Below are 18,149 nucleotides of genomic sequence, written 5' to 3'. Positions count from 1 at the left end.
ACCAAGGGCTGTGTAAAGATTGTAGGTTTGACAAAGGCAGTTTAAATCCTGCCTCGGGCACTTAGGTGTTTTTCTCTGTAATAATCATTAGCATAATTGAACAGTTGTCTGTGTCTCATGCAGGAAGAATGTGTTTCTCTGGCATGGCACTGGCCAGATCTGCATTTTCACACTCAAACTGAGCTGGGTGTGGTTGCTGAGGGCAGGTGAAAATGCTGACACTGTGAAAACCAGAGTGTTGCAAAGCCTGGAACTTGGCTCAGGCTCTGCAGCGCCGGCTTCCCTTTGAGCTGCAGCCTTCCTCTACAGGTAGTTAATGAGGATGAGGTCATTCCAACCTCCTGGGACAAACACTGTCTGAAATAATTGCCTGGATTATGTTTAAGAGGGAATACTGAAGGAATTTGAATGTTTTGGCTGTATTGTGTGTTAAATGTAATGTCAGTCTGCATTCTTGTGAGATTTAATGAGATTCTCTGAAATACCATCACTACCTCAAGGCTTTTCTGAGGCTAGTGGAGGATTGCACACCCTGACTCTCCAAGATCCTGCAAGACTTAATTGATAGGTGCAGAGCTACCTATTCCCCTCTCCTTTGCCTGGAGAAATCTGAATTCCTGTGTGTATGTGTGTGTGTGTCCTTTTCAACCTTCATTCCAGTCTCTCTGGGCTGACTAGTTTTACCAAGCTTCCACATCCACTTTAAGTATATGTGTGGGTGGCAAAATATTGTAATTGATGTCATAAAATAGGACTTTACATGTTTTGAAGATTTTGCTGGCTTTAAATCAAAGAAATATTTAAATGAGTCCTCAGTTTAATCAGTGTCCCAGGGTCAGTTTGTGTGCATGGGACATTCTGGGGGGAGCTGGTCCTGCATTGCTGGGCAGCACTGACTGTCAGGAGGAAAAAGTCAAATTGTCTGTAGGAGCATTCAGATCTTTGCTAGATTGGCTTGTTAACTTTGCAAGGAGTGAATGGACACATTAGGGATTTAGATATGGGTGGCACAATGCCTCCCTCATGAATGATGATCTGCTTTCAGCAGCTTTGTGGTACGAGTAGGAGTGACTGTTAATTGTGAATTTTTGTAGGTCTTGCTGATGTCCTCCTTTTTCTACTTTCTCATTTTTCCAGTCATGAGAAGAGAGTTCTGTTGTAGCACTGCCATATCTTATTGCTGTATTTTCCCGTCTAGCAATAGGATGATAAATGATACATTTAATTCTAGAATTTAATTATGTCAGCTGTTTGGATAGTAATTTGGCTTGTACTGAATAAAACATATTTAGTGGATGAAAGCCTGGAAAAATGAGGGTTTCAGGGACACCTTATAGTTCCTTCCAGTGCCTAAAAGGGGCTTACAAGGAGGCTGGAGAGGGACTTTTCACAAGGGTATAGGGCACAAGGGACTGGCCTTAAGCTGTAGGAGGGTAGGTTTAGATTGGATATTAGAAAGGAAATCTTCCCTGAGAGGGTGGTGAGGCCCTGGCACAGGGTGCCCAGAGAAGCTGTGGCTGCTCCATCCCTGAAAGTGTCAGGTTGGATGGGGCTCTGAGCAGCCTGGGATAGTGAAGGTGTTCCTGCCCATGGCAGGCAGCTGAAACAAGATGAGCTCTAAGACTGCTTCCAACTCAAACCATTTTATTATTCTGTGGTAATTAAATTGCATTCCAGGAAGCTTATAAAACCAGTGGTTTTAAATGATGTTCCTTGGAAATCCAGCTGCTATTATTACTACAGGCTCTAATGCTGCACACCATCACACTTGATCCTCTCCTTCAAGTTTAATTATATAATGATTCCCACCAGTAATTGTGTGTGTGAAGGCCCATAAGACAGGCTAGAGAGTGATAAAGGTGACACTGTCTTTACAGTATAGTCTCTGGTACCTTTTTATTAATTTCTGTCCATATTACATCACTTTATTTTGGCTGAGTAATTTGCATTTCTGTGCTTCCAGTCATAAGAATGCATGAACACTGCACCAGCCTCATAAACAGGCAAAACTGAACTGTTGTGCAGGTTATATCACTGAGTAGGAGCCACATGAAGCATCACAAACCCCTTAATGTCTGAAAAGTGGGTGCAAACCAAGTCCACCTGAAGCTGCCTGGTGCCACTCCTGTAGGGAATGATTTCAAATTCCACTGTTGAAGTCTCCATGGGGGCCATTCTTTCCACACTGAAAGAGAGAATGCATTTGTAAGCTAAAGCAGCTGAAAAATTCTTGCTAGGTATTCCTCTGAGTACCCAAATTTAAGGCTGTGTGCCATCTCTCCTCTCCCTGAGCATTCTGTAATTCAAATCTTGGCAAAAGTGGTGCAAAAATTCCATCTGCTGTATGGAGAGTACTGACATGGTGGCATTTTGTCCAAGGCTGGTGCAAATGAAATCATGAGGCTGACAGAATCATTTAAAAACCCCACTGGTCCTCCAGATTTCCCCCCAGAGTGAACAAGTGGCCAGCCTGGAGTGTTTACGTACCAGATTCGGAGCTGCTCTTTGAGCAGGCCACTGCCCTCAGCTCTCAGGACACAGTCTGTCACCTCCTCAGACAGGGGGTTGGTAAATGTGACCTCCACATTGACAGGCTTGTGTACCACAGCTGCACCCAGGACCTACAGAGAGAAAACATTCTGCATCAGCCTTGTGTCTTCCTGATGCTTTTGTCCTTTCACTCCCATTGCAAACCACTCACCCTTAGGATCACCTGGGCAGGAGGGAGCCAGGAATTAACTCATGTGCATAGTTCTGGGCAACAGAGCTCAGCCTTGAATGAGTGTGGCTAAGAATCAGCAAACTGCTGCAGAATCTACCATTTAGTCCCTTTTTTAACTAGGTCAGTGCATGGTTTCTTGTATAACATGGTGCTCATCAGAGTGAGAATACAAGCACTGGCATACATGGTTAACTACTGCAGGCACCTTAAATTAGCTTTAACTAGGCTAAATGAAAGGTCTGGGATTGGAGAAGGTGGGAGGTGTGAGACAGAGGTAAATTGTGGTGTCTCAGGGAAAAGAATGCAAATTAGCAAATAAACATATTCATTACCTTATTTTGGCTGAGATAATGTGGAATTGGTATATCTGGTGTATATTTGTAAATAATGAAATATTAGGTAACATCATTGAGAGGTCCATCAGCACAAAGGCATTTCTCTAATACTGTCTCCACATTTATAGGGAAGTTTCAATCAACAGAAACATAAATGGTTCTTAACACTTGATCACTGACTTGAAGTCATTTAATTCAGGTGCCTGCCCTACATAAACTGGCTCTGTTATTTGTATGACACAGCACAGAGACTTTTACCAAAGTCTCACTAGTGTGGTGTTCAGAAATTGCCAGACCTGCAAAAAACCACCCTTCTTACTCCTGTGTGTGACCTTGCTTTTCTTGTCTGCTACTGACAGAGTGGTTTGGGACAGCTAATCTAGTCTGGAGGGCCTGGAGGACTCTGCACATTACCATGTTCCCTCTATGTTATTTACAGTAAGATGAGCAGATAGCATTTGATCCCATGAGTTATGCAGCATTTAAATCTGCTGTCCAAAACCAGTTCAGCTTGTTTATGTGGATGTGATGGGCCATGCAAAGCCAGGACTGTCCCTGGGCAAACATAGTGTAGGATCTTTCCTGTAGGCTAAGAACTGCTTTTTATTCATTGTACAACATTTGTCAAAAGAAAGTTAAAAGTGGGAAAAAGAGAAAGCCTCCAGTTCTAATCAATCATTTGGGAAGTGCTGCAGAAGGTGAAAAGTGACATTTATCATGATACAGTTAAAGAACTTTCTTTGAATATTGGTAATAGAGAGACTCACAGCCCCAGGTGAAGGTGTCTTTGGTAAAAATCAGTCTTCCTAAATAAACTGGAAGATATTGATCAGACATTTCTAACAGAAGGGGAGGTCTAAGTATAGAGGAGATTTCTTTCTCTGTCTGGTCTGCCTGTCCATCCTTAGGTAAACTTGTAACTGTTGTAAGACTGAGAACTTTATCAGTGCCACGTTAACAAGCACTGGCAAGAATACCCCAGCACAGCTTTGCCATGGAAAGATTTTCCTTTTTTTAGTGCATTTCATATCATTTGTATCATATGGCCTATTACTGCAGCAACAAGATCAGGCATGATTTCACTTCCCATACTCCCTCCCATGAGGAATAGATGGGGTAGGAATTCCAGTTGCTGCTTCTCAGCACATCTGTCAAGGGTCACAGAGGGGACAAGCTTTTACCTTGATGGTGAGAAAAGGATCCTGGAGCACAATATCCTTCTCAACCAGAAGTGAGGCTCCCCGTTTGATCTGGCACACAGCAGTCACAAGGATCTTCCTGTCATCCATCAGAGAGTTTTTGTACTGGGAGTAGGAGATCTTGAAAGAAATCTCTTTCACTGTAATGGAAGCAAAACCAAAATTTCCCTCTCTTCTTTTTTCTATCAGCTATCTGTAAGATATCTGTGTTTTAAGGAGTAATTCTCTTACCACCCTGGGGCTGCACATTTGTGAGTGTTGACACCAACAGACAGGAATGATGCTCATGGGTGACTTCTGCTTACATTTACATAAAGCACTAAATGATCAGGTACAGTTTGGTACCTGGACAGATCTGAGGATGGATGGATGTGGCAATACCTGCTGGTGGTTTTTTTTTTTTTTTTCATTTATCTGAAGCTGGGGTTTATTGCTCATTCCTTGCAAAGAGGGCAGAGGGCAGAAGGTGGGTTGGTTGAGATGCCCTTGCAGATGCAGCTGTTCAGCCTCTGCCTTGCACAATCAGAGTTTCTGTGCCAGTGAGGAAGGCAATGGAACTCAGTATAGTGAGAAAAAGAGTTCTGCTGGAGCTCTGGAATGGGTTCTAATGTGTCATGTATTAGTTTGAGAGGGTAGCTCTGTCCATCTGTGCTGCCTCTCGTTTTTCAGCACTGTCCCTCTAAAAGCAGGGCAGAGACCTCTCTCTGCCGGTGGCACAGCTCTTCCTGCAGTTGGTGGTTTCTGTTGTGCTGCTGTGAAAGTTGTAGGCTTGTTTTTCCTTAATCTGTCTTTGTGCTTTGCTTAGAGGGAGCCAGCATCTCACTGTTCTCCAGCCTATGTCTCTTAATTGTTCTCTCTTAGCAAAAAAGGTCATAATGTAGGACAACAGTGGCTGTGCTGGGTCAGACAAAAGGTCACCTTGCTCGGTCTCCTTTTTGTCAGTGCCTGAAAGCAAATGCTGAAGACAGGGAAAATATGTGTCTTTCTTTTCCCCTGAATGGCCTTGACCTACAACTGTTTGCAGGTCATGCACTTCATGAGCCACTCCTTATTTTCATGTGATCTGACCACAACCCAAAACTATGTATTGTCAGTAATAAAAGTTGTAATAAAATGAAAATTACCTTCTTCAGATCCAAGTTTAACAGACCTATGCAACTGCAAAATCTCTGCCTTGGGTTTTCTGGTGTAGAGAATGGCTGAAGCCTTCAGTTTAACCTTTATGTTCTTAAAATCTGAGATCAAGTTTTTCAGTGTCAGGGTAAGGAGGATGTCCTGGCCAACCACAGGAGATGCATCAAGGAGCAGCTTCCCTGAGATGCTGGGGGTTTGTGCAGGCTGTGCCCTTGAAAATCGCCCTCTGGGTCTTGGAATTTTGCTTCTTTTCCCAGGTCTTTTCACACCAAGCAGCTTCAGTGCTTTCTTGTACACCTGCCTTTCTTTCAAGGATCCTGCATTGAAAGGTACCAAGGTCAGAGTTCATGTACAGGGTCTGGTGCAGTGGAGCCACGGCTGATCTCAGACATCCAGGGAAGCTGAGAAGGGCAAAGACACTCAAGAGGAAATAGTGAGGTCTAACCCTAATGTGAATTTTGGCACAAAAGCAAATGAATGTACCTGGCCATGAAGGCTGGAAAGCAAAACCTGCCACCAGCTGCAGGTGGCTGTTCATGGGCACCCCTTAGAAGCTGTGGGCAGTGGAAAAGTAATTCTGGGAGAGCTCAGCTCTGCATAAGGTGGAGCAGCTGCCATCTCCTCTGAAACTGAGAGGATGAAAACCTTTTGCAGAAATTCTCCCCAGACAGCTCTCCAGAATGGCTTTTGTTTCAATTGAATCAATATCAGCAGGTAAGGAGCTCTAAGACTTTGAAAATTCACAATTACTTGGCTCTAGAAGTAAAGAAGTTTAGTCAGTACTCAGTCCAACAAAGGCCTTAATTCTTTTCACATCAGTGGCAAAACCATTGTAATAAAGACTTTACCTTCTGGATATTTGTAATTAGCAGTGACATCCACACGGGAGTTGGTGCCCACTGCTTTGGTGCTGATAAATTTTCCAATCTTCCTGGTATCAGAATAAACTCTCTCTTTTCTTTTCTTGCTGTAGCGAATCCAAGTAACACAGTCAGCATTCACTGCTGCAAACACAAATGGGCTGTCATAATCCAGGTTCACATCCCCTTCCTTAATGGCTCTGGTGGAGGCAGGACCACACTGATAGATGCCTGTATTAGAGAGGGAGAAGTTGAACAACATAAATCCTCGTGCTGACAGCAGGAGGGAGAGGCAGCCACTCCAAAGACACATTTGGGTCAAGTACACTGTTTTCATGTCTGTGTGGTGTGGTAACAGCGTGCCCAGAGATTCCACGTGCACTTTGTATCACAAGGTGGGGCTGCAGAGGAGGCTGGTGGGCAGAGCTAAAGCTTCTGGTGATGTGTGCCATGAGAAATGGTCTCACCCACCAAAGGCTGCATGCAAAGCTGTCAGGTGAAAGGAGAGGACTCAGAAGTACAGTCAGACTTGAGAGATGGGAATCAGCAGGGCTGGGTGTGCATTGAGAAGAGCCAGGAACCTGAATTTGTTAAACCTGGTAGTGAGGAATGGGATTGTGTGATGTGAGGAGCTAAGACAAGCAAAGGTGAGATAAGTGAACTTAAGATGTGCTGGCTTTTGTGGAGGCAGAGAATTGAAATGAAAAAAGAAAGAATTGTTATGCTGGTCAGCAATTCAGAGGCTGACAGAAAAGCTCTTTACTGGAGATTGATGTGGGTATTGCTTTTCTTGTGCACCCAAATTAATGCTACATCTGCAGGGGATATATAGAAAAGAATTGTCCTGAAATTTTTGGTAATTTCAAATTTCAATTTTTTACTCCTGGTAATCTTTAGGAGTAACATTATCTACAGGTTTTTATATTTACAACAGTGTTACCTTTGCTTTTTTCCTGGGGTGTTGCATCCAGAACCTGCCATCCATCATAAAAAGAGCCTAGGTCTCTTCTAACGAACCAGCTTTCATTCCAGACGTGGAAATTCCTACAAGGGAGGTAGAATGCAGAATATCAGATTTGTACAATGCAAGAAATAATCCTATTTGAGTGAATGAAAACTCCACTGTGGAGAGAGAAGCTGCTGTCCTCCTTTCATGAGTCCTCCTTCCCCTTTTTTGCCAGCTTTTTGTGTTATACCTCTGAGAAAGGTTGAGATGTTATGAAAAATAAATATTAAAAGGAAAATACTTCATTTCAGAGTCAATAATTCAATATTGGACATTCCTGAACAAAAAGCCAAAGGTCTGGTGTGGAGTTTTATATCACTGGGAGCATGAGGTCGGGGTTGTTTCTCAGGAGCATGATTCTAGATATTTTAATTAGTGGGGAATATAATGGAAGAAATATTAAAGAAATATGTATATTTACCACACACTGTCTTCACTCAAGTGCAGGTTGTTTCCAGACACATCAATGTACTTATCAATACTCAGATTTAGGTTCTTGTCATGGGCAGAGTTGAAGTTTGTAATAACACGAGTCGGTATTCCCAAGCATCTCAGTACTGAAATACAGAATGCCATAAAAGCTCTGTAAACCTATTTTGCAGACATATAGAAAGTTTTTTTCTTGGTCACACAGTTTAGTGTATGTTTTCAGGGTTGAAACAAGCCCTCAGAAATTTCCCTCCAGCTATGATGCAAGTCACAGTCATTGTGCAAAATTGCTTAAAAGACACTTCCACTGACATGACATTCTTAGCTGTCATGTCCTTTTTAATAAGAGTTTGGTTCACCCATTTATTTTAATCTTTGATCCTTCATCCTCTTCTCTCTCCCATTTTCCCTCTGTTTGTTCCTTGTTTCTTTTTCCACTTACAGAGGTACATCTCTTAATTTTCCTTTGTATTTTCCCCAGAGAGGTTCTTGTGTCTCAGAGCAGCAGTGACTGGACAATGCTTGGATGAAATGGTTTTCCTGATTTGCAGCTCTCTTTACAGGTCCTCAGAATTGTGACTTGCTCTTGTCACTAGCTGGTAAGATACAGCAGTAGAAAACTGGCAGTGTGAGAAGATGGACTTAAAAGAGTGCTGGTTTTCTTTGAATCCTAGCTTTGAAACAAGAAACCTTGCTCTTTTCACCAACCCAGCGTGGAAAATCCCTTTGGTTTTTGTTTACTCACAAAGCTGGCATGCATTATTACAACCTGTAAACTGAAGGATTAACCCTTCACACACAGAGAGCAGAGGTTCCTCGCTCTCCCTGTCAGAGCTGAAACAGCTTGAACACAATTGTCACAAAGTTCAGCCTGCAGAACTCGTAGTGAGCTGCTGTCAGAACCCAGGACATTCCTCTGGAGGACTGAAGACCCTGGCAAGGGGCTCAGAGACCTTGGCATGGAGTCAAAACCACCTGTACCTTTGATTTTAGCCCATGGAAACAATTACCAACTTTGTGTGAAGATTTACAAGCCACAAGAGTTTGAGTAGAATGAGAGTTATTTTGTCACAGGGTGAAAAAGTAGAATTTTGGGAATTTAGAATGGGGGTTCAAGAAGCAAGATGGAGGAATCTGGGTGTGTCCTGTCCTCCATCTTCTGCTGGGATGGTGACACTTCTGGATTGGTTTAGAGTAGAGACAGACTGTCTAACAGAGGTGATAGGTATTGGGAAATTATTGTAAATAAAGGACTTGTAGTTCTTAGTATAAAAAGCCAACACCACCCCAAGGGCAGGGGCTGTGCCACAAACTGACCTGCCAGACAGATCTCAGCAGGGCAGAGAGAGAACGGAACAGATAAGAGAAAATAAACAACCCTGAAAAGCAGAGCTGAGGAATCTCAACTTCTTTGGTTGCGGGGCTGGAAAAATGACTTTTTGATACCTCGAGAGCCATTTCAAGCACAGCAAAGCCGAGAGGCCGCCTCTCTGGTGTCATTTCCACCTGTGCCAGCGTACCTGTGCAGGTGACTCCCGCAAAGACCCAGCACTGGCCGTAGCGCACGGGGCGGTAGCGGGCGCGCTGCCAGCGGCGCAGGATGGTCACGCTGCCGCTCCAGCGCAGGGGGTTCGTTCCTGAGCGGAACCTCCCGCTCCACTTCCCTTCCACCACTCCCTTCTCGTCGTTGCTGTTCACCTGAAAGAGTCCCTCTCGTGAGAGAGTGGAAGTGTTTACAGGAAAAGAGAGAGGGAAATGGTTAGAGGTGACTCTGCGAGGGTAGCACTGTTCTCGTTGACTGGGTGGTGGGACAGAGCATTTGAATTTTAGATAAAGTTTTGTCTGCTCAAAGGCCACCACTGGGCCAAACCCAGACCAGATTGTGGAATCTGGTGATTCAAAACTGCCTTGTTTTCAGTCCAAGTTGTCCCAAATGTACTGACTGACACCTGTTGACATTTCTCTGTTTCATCTATTGATGTCACCTCCTTGTATGTCATTACTCTGCTAGACTGTGCATTTGTGCTGCTTCACATTCTCAAGTGATTTATGGTAGCCTTGAGAAATCCATCTTTTCTCTGAATGTGCATTTGTTGCAAATGTGCAGATAGTACTTACAGCTTGCCCAAACTTGTTAGATGTGGTTGCATATATTTGTACACATCCATGGTAGAGCCCTGTTTAAGTGTGGTGGTACAGGATGCAGCAAGTTATTTTTAATATTTTTCCTTAATTATTTGTAGTTAATAGTAATGTTGTATATCTGAGTAGAGTTATTTACTTTATATTGAAGCTGAGAATGCCTAAAGTGAGTGCTGTACAAAAGGCTGAAAAATATCAGTTATAAAGGAGGAGTTTATAACTGATACTTCTATTTTATAAGTAATACCTGCCTCACCACAAGAGATGTGGTGAGGCAGGTATTACTTATAAAATAGAAAACTTTTCAGCTGCCTAGTTGTGCATTTACGCGTTTGTGAGGAGGAGTTGTAACTATTTGTTGCAGGAAATGGTAACAACCTCACTGAATGAATATCTCTTAAGTAAAGAATGCTAAATTCAGACATTAAATGCAGCTGAACCAGCACTGGTTTTCCAAAATATTTTGTGCTTCTCTTGGTGTTTGAAAAATTTAGCAAGTGATTTCAGAATAGACAAAGGCTTTCCAAAGTAGTGAAAAGCTCTAATGGACTGAAAATCTGTCAGGAAAATACATGTGAGGTTCAATGTTCCTCAGAAGTTCTTGGAAATGTTCCTTCAGTCATGAGCAAACTTTTGGGCAGAAGAATAAATCTCCATTTTACCTATTTTGTAGCTATTTTCTGCTTGGCTGCACCTATAAAACACTGAGGAGTCCATGCTGAATGGTGAGTGTGGGTTGGGGTTTTGTTGGTAGGTCTAAGTGCTGGGTGACTTTACCGTGGCACTGATAACCCTGCTGACATAGACAGGGCTGTTCCTCTGGGACACATCCACAGCTGGGTCCTCACGGTGCTTCAGGCTCCGGTCCAGAACAGCCAGAGAGATATCCAGGATGTCCTCTTCAAACTGGAATCAAAACAAGCAATCTATTAAGGCTGATTTCATAAGCAAACCCAAGGATAAACTCCCCACCTAGTTTCCTTCTCTGAGCATGGGAGGAAGATGGGAATAGAGGAGTTTTCTGTACTGTTAGAGAAAATCAGGCCAAGAAGAAAACATAACCATTAAGCTGCCAACTCTCCATAGTGTTTTAAAGATGTCTGAGCACAGTGTGGGCTGTGGCCACTGGCACTCACGAGGACATTACGTGGCCTGGTGGCACAGACAAGACCACTGTGGGTTGGGCTCAGCAGGAGTCACACCCTCCCACATCCTGCCCTGCTCCTTCAGGCACCTGTCTGTTATGAAAGCTTTGCTCTCATGGGCTGCCTCCACCTCAAATCAGGTGATCTGATCTGAAAGAAACCCACAAAAATAGTTATTGTGGATAAGGGTCACCAAGGCACTGCTTGGGGCCAGAGAATGCCCCAGTGCTTGGCTGGATGGATGTGGCCAGGCAAGGATGGCCCTTGACCTCTGAGACAGAAAGGAACTCTGGCCTTGTTCATTTATAAATGTAGAAGCAGCCACGGGATCAGGAGGATCAATAGAAATGCTCTCTGCAAATGCTGGAGCAGTTGGAGGGCATAAGTGGCCAGGGATGGTCCTGGCTGGCCTGGGCAGTGGCAGGATGGCTGTGTGGCTGGAGGTGGGCTGTAGTTCTGACTGTCAGTCAGTGGTCACATTTGGAGGGCCAAACTGCTTTTCAGACATTCCAACAGGAGTTGTTTCATTTGAGTACATTTGGGGTATCCTTTTAGGGTCTTCTGTCCCATTCTGCCCCATTGCTGAACACTGCTGAATATTGCAAAAATATTTACATGCACTGGCTTTGCAATACCCAGTGGCCTTCTTTGCTCTCTACAAGGGTCAAAAAACCTCGAATACAGTTTTACCAGTTTGTTTAACAGGCAAAAGAAAACTTTTGCCTAAAATTATGCTTTGTTTCTTTTATTTCTGTATGAGCATATGCCACACAGGGAAATGATCCTGATGCTGCTGTCTGTAATGTAATGTAAATGAGATACATATTTGCAAGAAAATCTGAAGTGAGGAATATTGAACTCTTATACTATGAGAGAATGACTTTTTCTCCTCAAGACCCTATTTACCCACTACTCTTATTTTGACAGTTCTGAAAGAGGTGGTGCTCTTTACCTGTCCATAGTTCCAAGCTTCTTCTTGAATATCTTTCTCCACTCCCTGAAATATGATTCCACTGTCATTCAGGACATACTCCTGCCTCTCCTTTTCATTAGCCATGTAGACATCATCATCTGCAAGCAGAATGAGACATGATGGCTGGAAGGAAATGGTCTTGCTCTAACTGAAAATCTCAAATAGAGGGCAGTTCTAGGGATCAGGTGAGACTGCCCATGCATTCAGGCTTAAGACTCTCTGCTACACCTCTGTAACCATTTAGAGAGTGAGTAAAATAAGCATAAAATTCCTTTCAGGGGAACTGACCCTGCAGTAAGCACAGGATGTATCTTACTGGTACTTGTTACTTGCTTGACAGCTGAATGCAAGAATCAGAGGAAAAATCAGAGGAAAAAAATTCTAGAATGAATATTTGCAATATTTACTCCCTTTGATTTCTTATCCTACAAGCAAGAGTCTGGGTCTTCGAAGCCTTTCAACAGTGAAAAAGGGACAAAAACTCAATCCTTGGTGTTAAGCAAAAAACCAACTTTCTGTAGCTGTGAGTGTCAGGCACAGACTTTACTGTGACACCCAGGTTTCCTGGCTGAGACAACGAGTTATTTGGAGGTTCAGAGCATACCTGGGCACCAGGGATTGAAGAGCAGCACAAACTGGCCCAGGACTTTGGAGGAGAGCTTGTTCCCAGCAAGGATCTCGAGCTGGAGTTTGTATCGCCCGATGACGGCGTCGGCTGGGCTGAGGATGGAGAGGTTCAGGCAGCGAGGCTCGCTGGGCTCTTGGCTTGCCCTCCAGCCACTGGCTCCCTCCTCAGAAAGGCCAAATATGGCCTTGGTCTGCTGGGATTCTGCTGGAGATGGTCCTGCCAGAGGGAGTGGATGAGCTGGGGATGGTGGTTTGTGGGAGGTAGGGGTGAATTATGGGATGGAGATAACATGCAGTGCTGCAGGGATGTCCTTAGGAGCAGAGATACAGCCTTGGTGTGGAAATGAGGATGGCTCCTGCCTTCCTTTGAATTATTCACTGTCTCTTGCCTTAAGGTATAAATCAAACTTTAAAATGGGAACTCCTGAGCCTAAAAGGGCCAGGAATCCTGAGTGGAACAGGGCAAACCTTAATGTTTCAAGAATGGGCCATGTAGACCTTAAGGCACAAGTATTTTGCAGCTGGAATAGCCTGGATGTGAGATGACTGCCATGGGGAGATTACCTGTGCTTGCAATAAAGGTGAAGTTGTCCCAAGACTGCACTGTTGTTTTGAGGTTCAGAGAGATGTTGAAGGGCTGCCCCCTCCTCAAGATGAGTTCTGTGCTGCTGTAATCAGAGGTGTGGTGTGCAGCTTTATTTAGTTTGGATTGCCAGTTGACTTTTCCTATTTTTATGGCTAGAAAGACACAAGATATGTTAATTTAAAACATTTTCCTTCAGACTTGAACACCTTTCATTGTGTCTAATGTACTAATTTTATTATATTTATATATAGCTGGCATTATGTGCTATAGGAGCAAAGAAAAATCCATTGTTATTAAAAATTGAAAAAAGGCCAGGGAGTTAGACAAACAGCTAAAAGATGAACCTATTTCTGTAGGGTTCTTTCAGGAAGAGAAAAAAAATATTCCAAAATTCAGAGAATTCATCTTTGATTTAAACAAAAAATCAAAATCTTTTGTGTTTAGGTAAGACTTTGTTAAAGTCTGAAGAGACTGTTCTGTTCCTCGTGTTCCTGCCCTTTTTCTGTGGTGATATCTAGTTCCCATCACGTTTTACAGATTTACAGAAAGAAGTATTAAAACTCTCTTCAGGAAATGCAAGGCTGGTTCTGGAAACCCTGCCTGACAATGATGGCTAGGAGGTTGGTATCTTCAGTGTGGAACTTGCTCGTTATCTTCTCACGTATCTTGTATCTAAATTAATTTACAGTCTTGTAGCTTGAAGCTGGGTGTTAATTCACACTCTGCTGGAGAAAGATTACAAGCAGAGGAGTGGCATATCTCGAGGCAGTGCTATGGCTTGCTCTATTGTATCATGATAGGTTGCCCAATGTTGAAAATGGGGCACTGAAGCTCAGATTACAAAAGCTTCAAGCTCTCTCTTTCCTTGATAAATTAAAAAATTCCCACAACAACAAACAAAGAGCAGAAAAATGGAGATTTCCCTATGAAAACAGGTGTTTGGAAAGTGCCCTTTCCCAGTATGATATTCCAGAGGAGTTTCAGGTGAAGAAAACCTCCTGCTCTGAGTAGAGCTTGTTAACCCTGTGCAGAATAATGCTGCTGTAAGCATTTCCATCATTTCACTGAACCAAGAAAGGGGCTCATGTCTGAGAGAATCTATAGGCTTCTACTATAATAATAGGGTGAGATTTCAGTTTTCTGCTGCATTTGCAGCACAAAGTTATACTCTGTGAAGGTTTGATAAAGGTGCAATTGTACTAATTTTTCTGCTTTTTTGGAAGAAATGTGCATTTCTTAGGCAGAAAAGGCCTGGAGCAAGTGACTTTCCTTTAGTCTGTGAGCATAAGCATGTGTGAGTGTTTTCAGTTAAAGGTCTTGCTTCAGATGTGTCACCTGGAGACCAAAATTCCATTGGCAGGAATGTGATGTTTGAGTCACATGGTGTGAAATGCCTGGAAAGCATGTTGCTTGCATCATCACTTCATTTTCCTGCCTTAAACACGTTTAATTGAACGGGACCCATGGAAAGCATCATTCCTAATATCAAGTCCTCTAATTTAAGGGTGACTTAGAAGGTGTTTCTGAAGGGCACTTGGAGTCAGGGTTTGCAAGGAGTCAGTTTGCCTTGCTGCACTTTATCCATGTGTATCCTGGGTGCCCAGGCTCTGCAGGGCAGGGAGCACCACGGGTTGAGCTGGGCAGGGATGCAGGAAACTGAGAGCATTTTGCACATTTGTAAATAAAAATGTCATGCATAGAGGGTTTAACGGCAACCCATGATATTAGTGAGGCTCTGATATTACAGGACCTAACAGTGCTGCTAAAGACTGTCAGAGTGGAATGTCACAGGCAAGGACAAGATGTCCATCAGAGGAAGAGGGGAAGTGAGCAGAAGCAGGAAAGGTAAAGAAGGCAGTGGCTAGCATTGGTTGGCTCTAACAATTTACTGCATCAATAGTTTGATGTGCCTTGTGAAGCTCATGGCTACACAGGCATTTCCAGAGAAAATGTGCAGAAGATCAGAAAGAAAAGTTCCATATATGTGCCAAGAGCACAGTAAAGCTTGATGCCAGTCATTTCTCCATGTGAATCTCAAATTTATCCTTGTTGTGATCATCACAGTTTCAATTTCAATCTTATAATTTCTTTTTCCTCTTTCAGTGCCTGTGAGGAAAGCTTATTTTCTGTAATTCTTTCAGTGTACAGTTGGCCAAAAACGTGTTTGGGTGTCCATGCTGTAATGGACAGACATTGGGAGCATACTCAGAAGGAAAAGCCTGGTGGTCACTGCTGAAGATGCTGACCATGGTGCACACAGGGTTCTCTTTGCCTTTGACTGAAAGCTGAAGCTCCACCAGGAAATCCTGTTTGGGCTAAACTGTGGAGTCTGAGTGTGATATTCCATGGTGCACATGTCTGACTCGAGATCTTTACAGTCAGCATCAGAGTGAGCACAGAGAGTGCAATCCCAGACAGACAAACAGCACTTTCCTGGCAGAGCCCCTCTTGGGAGCCCAGAGCCCACCAAGGGACCTGGCTGGGGCCAGACTCCACTTGGCCTTAGAGCCTGGGATTTCCATGTAGCAGTTTGATGCCCCCACCACTAGCCAATAGTTAATTAGGTGGCTGCAAAAGCACTGAATAGAGCAGTTAACTGATATGATAGAAAAATATTTTCTTACTCTACTTTTTTGTGTTACTGGAAAAAAAAACAGGTTCAAGACTCATGATAATAAAAGAAAAAAAGAAAATAATTTCTAATAGAAAAGACAATAAATACACTTAACCTAAAAAAGCAAAGTTCCTGAGAGAGCAGCTAGATGTAAATTATCTTGTTTCCTCAGCAAATATTGCTCATCTGGGTTGGAAGAGGGATGTCTGGAGCCATCAGGCTGGATGAACTTACCTGCCATAGGGATTCCTTCTTCTTTTCCACCCTCGTGCGTAGCTCAGGGTACAGTTACAAAAGTGTGCAAGAACATCCTACATCCTCTTCCAGCAGCACCAGTAATGAAAGGCTCAGGACTGGACTTGGCTACCTAGGCTGGAGTTTATACAAGCTGGGTGTGACCTGTGGTTGGTAGCTACTGTTTTTGTAGTGATATCCTACGTGAGCATCCACTGATGACTGCTTTAATTGCACAATCTTGAATCCAATTATCCTTATGTAAAACTGGTGAAGGACTGAGGAAAGACAAGAATCAGTATTCTGGCATTTTAGAGAGGAAAGCACCCAAAATTGGGTTTAATGAAGGAAATACTATCTTAAGTAGACAGAAGCAACTTAATGGTTTGGTTTGTGTCATTTTAGGTTTTTGGGGACTATATGTACAGAGGGCAAGTGTAGACTGATATACCCATGGTACAGCACAGCTGTGTGGGACAAGGAGTAATCCAAGTAGATTTATAATAATTAGTGTTACTGCCAGTAGCTTTTCCCACCCTTTTTTTTTTTTAATACATGAATCTGAAAATCTTCCACATTACTGCATATAATTCCTTCTGTCTTTCCCACAACATTATTGTAATAATGCTTCATTCTCATTACCTGTTTCTGACATGATTATAATCTGCATAATATGATCTGCATTTCTTCTGTAAGGAGAAACCCTTCCCAGGGAGGGAGCATTGTTGGGCAGTCAGCTGTGACTGGGGACTTGGTTAACTAAAGAGAAGTCTTTAATGGCTGCCTCTGCTTCTAATAATTTTTCTTTGTAGTTTGGTGTTCATCACACATGCACATAGTTTCTCTGTAGCTGTTTGGCATGGCAAGGTTGGTTGGGCCCTGGAGGAAGCTGCAGAGCTGCTCTTCTGGTGTGAGCCCTGCCCACTGTAATTACAGCACTCTGCTCCTGCAGCTCCCTCCTGCCCTCTCCTCCCTCATCCTGTGGAACAGCTTATCTGAAATCATGCCCTGCCAATTTGTCCCAAGAGTGGGTTGCAGACTGCTCTGGACTTCCAGTGAACTGTAATGAGGAGTAAGGGGTGTCAGGGGCAGGGATGATCTCTTGTTTTCCTCACCTCTACATTCTGCCTTGTGTCTTCTTTTCAGTTCTATTTTCTGTTTTGTTTCCACTTTCATGTCAAGGTTGCCAGGAACCAAAAAGGCGAATTAATTGCCTGCAGTTAAAATACATTTTTTAAAAAAGGGAATCTAAAGGGTTTTTTTATGGTTTCTTATGCGTTTTTTTTTCCCTGTAAAAATTTGTGTTTATATCTGGATCCCTCAGATTCTGAAATATGCTCAACTGTCAGACAAAAATGCCCATGCCCATAACTCCCAACAGCTCTCTTACAGCTTATTAATTCTGCTTTAGGCTTTTTGTAAGTCACACAGCAAATATAACTCTTCAGGCTTGGCAGAGTTGTTTGCACACCAGGATTGCCCCACATCCTGCTCTCAGGGTGACCTGGCATCTCCTGTACCTGCTCAGTCATCACCTGTCCCAGCAGCCCTGGAGAGGCTGCAGGAGCAGGGAATCCTTGCAGCCACTTCAGGGCAGACCTGGTACCTGGAGATGCTGGGACTGGGAGCCCACAGTGTCTGCTGCTGTCTGCAGACCCTGACAAGTGTGGGGTCAGGGCTGCCCTGAGGGGGCCACAGGGAAGGTTTGATGCCAGATGTGTTCCTTGTCCTCATGACCTTGCACTGGTGGGCAAGGGGAGTTACTCACCCTGTGCTGCTGGGCTGCCACACTATTGCAAAACCCTCCCTGTGCTTTGTGGAGCCTGGGACTCTGTCAGGCTGCACAGGAATTAAGTTGCTGTTTTGAATATGTACATGTGTTCTCCACTCTGTGACAGGCCTGTGCCCACAGGCTACACAAATACTGCCAAGCATCACTTTTCCCATCCTCCCTAGGCTTTTTTCCTCCCCATTCATGGAGCTATAGGTGTCAAAAATTCATATGAGATATTAGGTGAAAAACGGAGGAAATGTTCCACTATTCTAGGTTAGTGGCTTGTGAAATGAAGAAAAAAATCCCTTTTCCTCAGTCTCATGATTTCTTGCAATACCCCCATAGAATGTATAAATCATTACAAAACAA

The 18,149-nt window shown here is 43.5% G+C and overlaps 1 protein-coding gene across 1 annotated transcript; it reads right to left on the bottom strand.

Annotated features, from left to right (window-relative positions):
• Positions 1–1,702: 1,702 nt before the first annotated feature.
• LOC132335852 (protein-glutamine gamma-glutamyltransferase 6-like) lies at positions 1,703–16,161 on the bottom strand. The gene is made up of 13 exons (XM_059862782.1): positions 16,007–16,161; positions 13,137–13,310; positions 12,550–12,789; positions 11,925–12,043; positions 10,605–10,733; positions 9,206–9,383; positions 7,678–7,813; positions 7,191–7,294; positions 6,239–6,481; positions 5,381–5,707; positions 4,239–4,396; positions 2,488–2,621; positions 1,703–2,185 (listed from the first exon to the last, which is right to left on the bottom strand). Exons 1-13 carry the CDS (start codon positions 16,011–16,013, stop codon positions 2,032–2,034), a joined length of 2,103 nt encoding a protein of 700 aa, XP_059718765.1. The 5' UTR covers positions 16,014–16,161; the 3' UTR covers positions 1,703–2,031.
• Positions 16,162–18,149: the final 1,988 nt, after the last annotated feature.

This window comes from Haemorhous mexicanus, chromosome 18 (assembly GCF_027477595.1).
Source record: "Haemorhous mexicanus isolate bHaeMex1 chromosome 18, bHaeMex1.pri, whole genome shotgun sequence".
NCBI classification, from domain to species: Eukaryota; Metazoa; Chordata; class Aves; order Passeriformes; family Fringillidae; genus Haemorhous; species Haemorhous mexicanus.
Note: the sequence above shows the minus strand (reverse complement) of the source record. Positions and strands in the feature narration are given on the sequence as shown.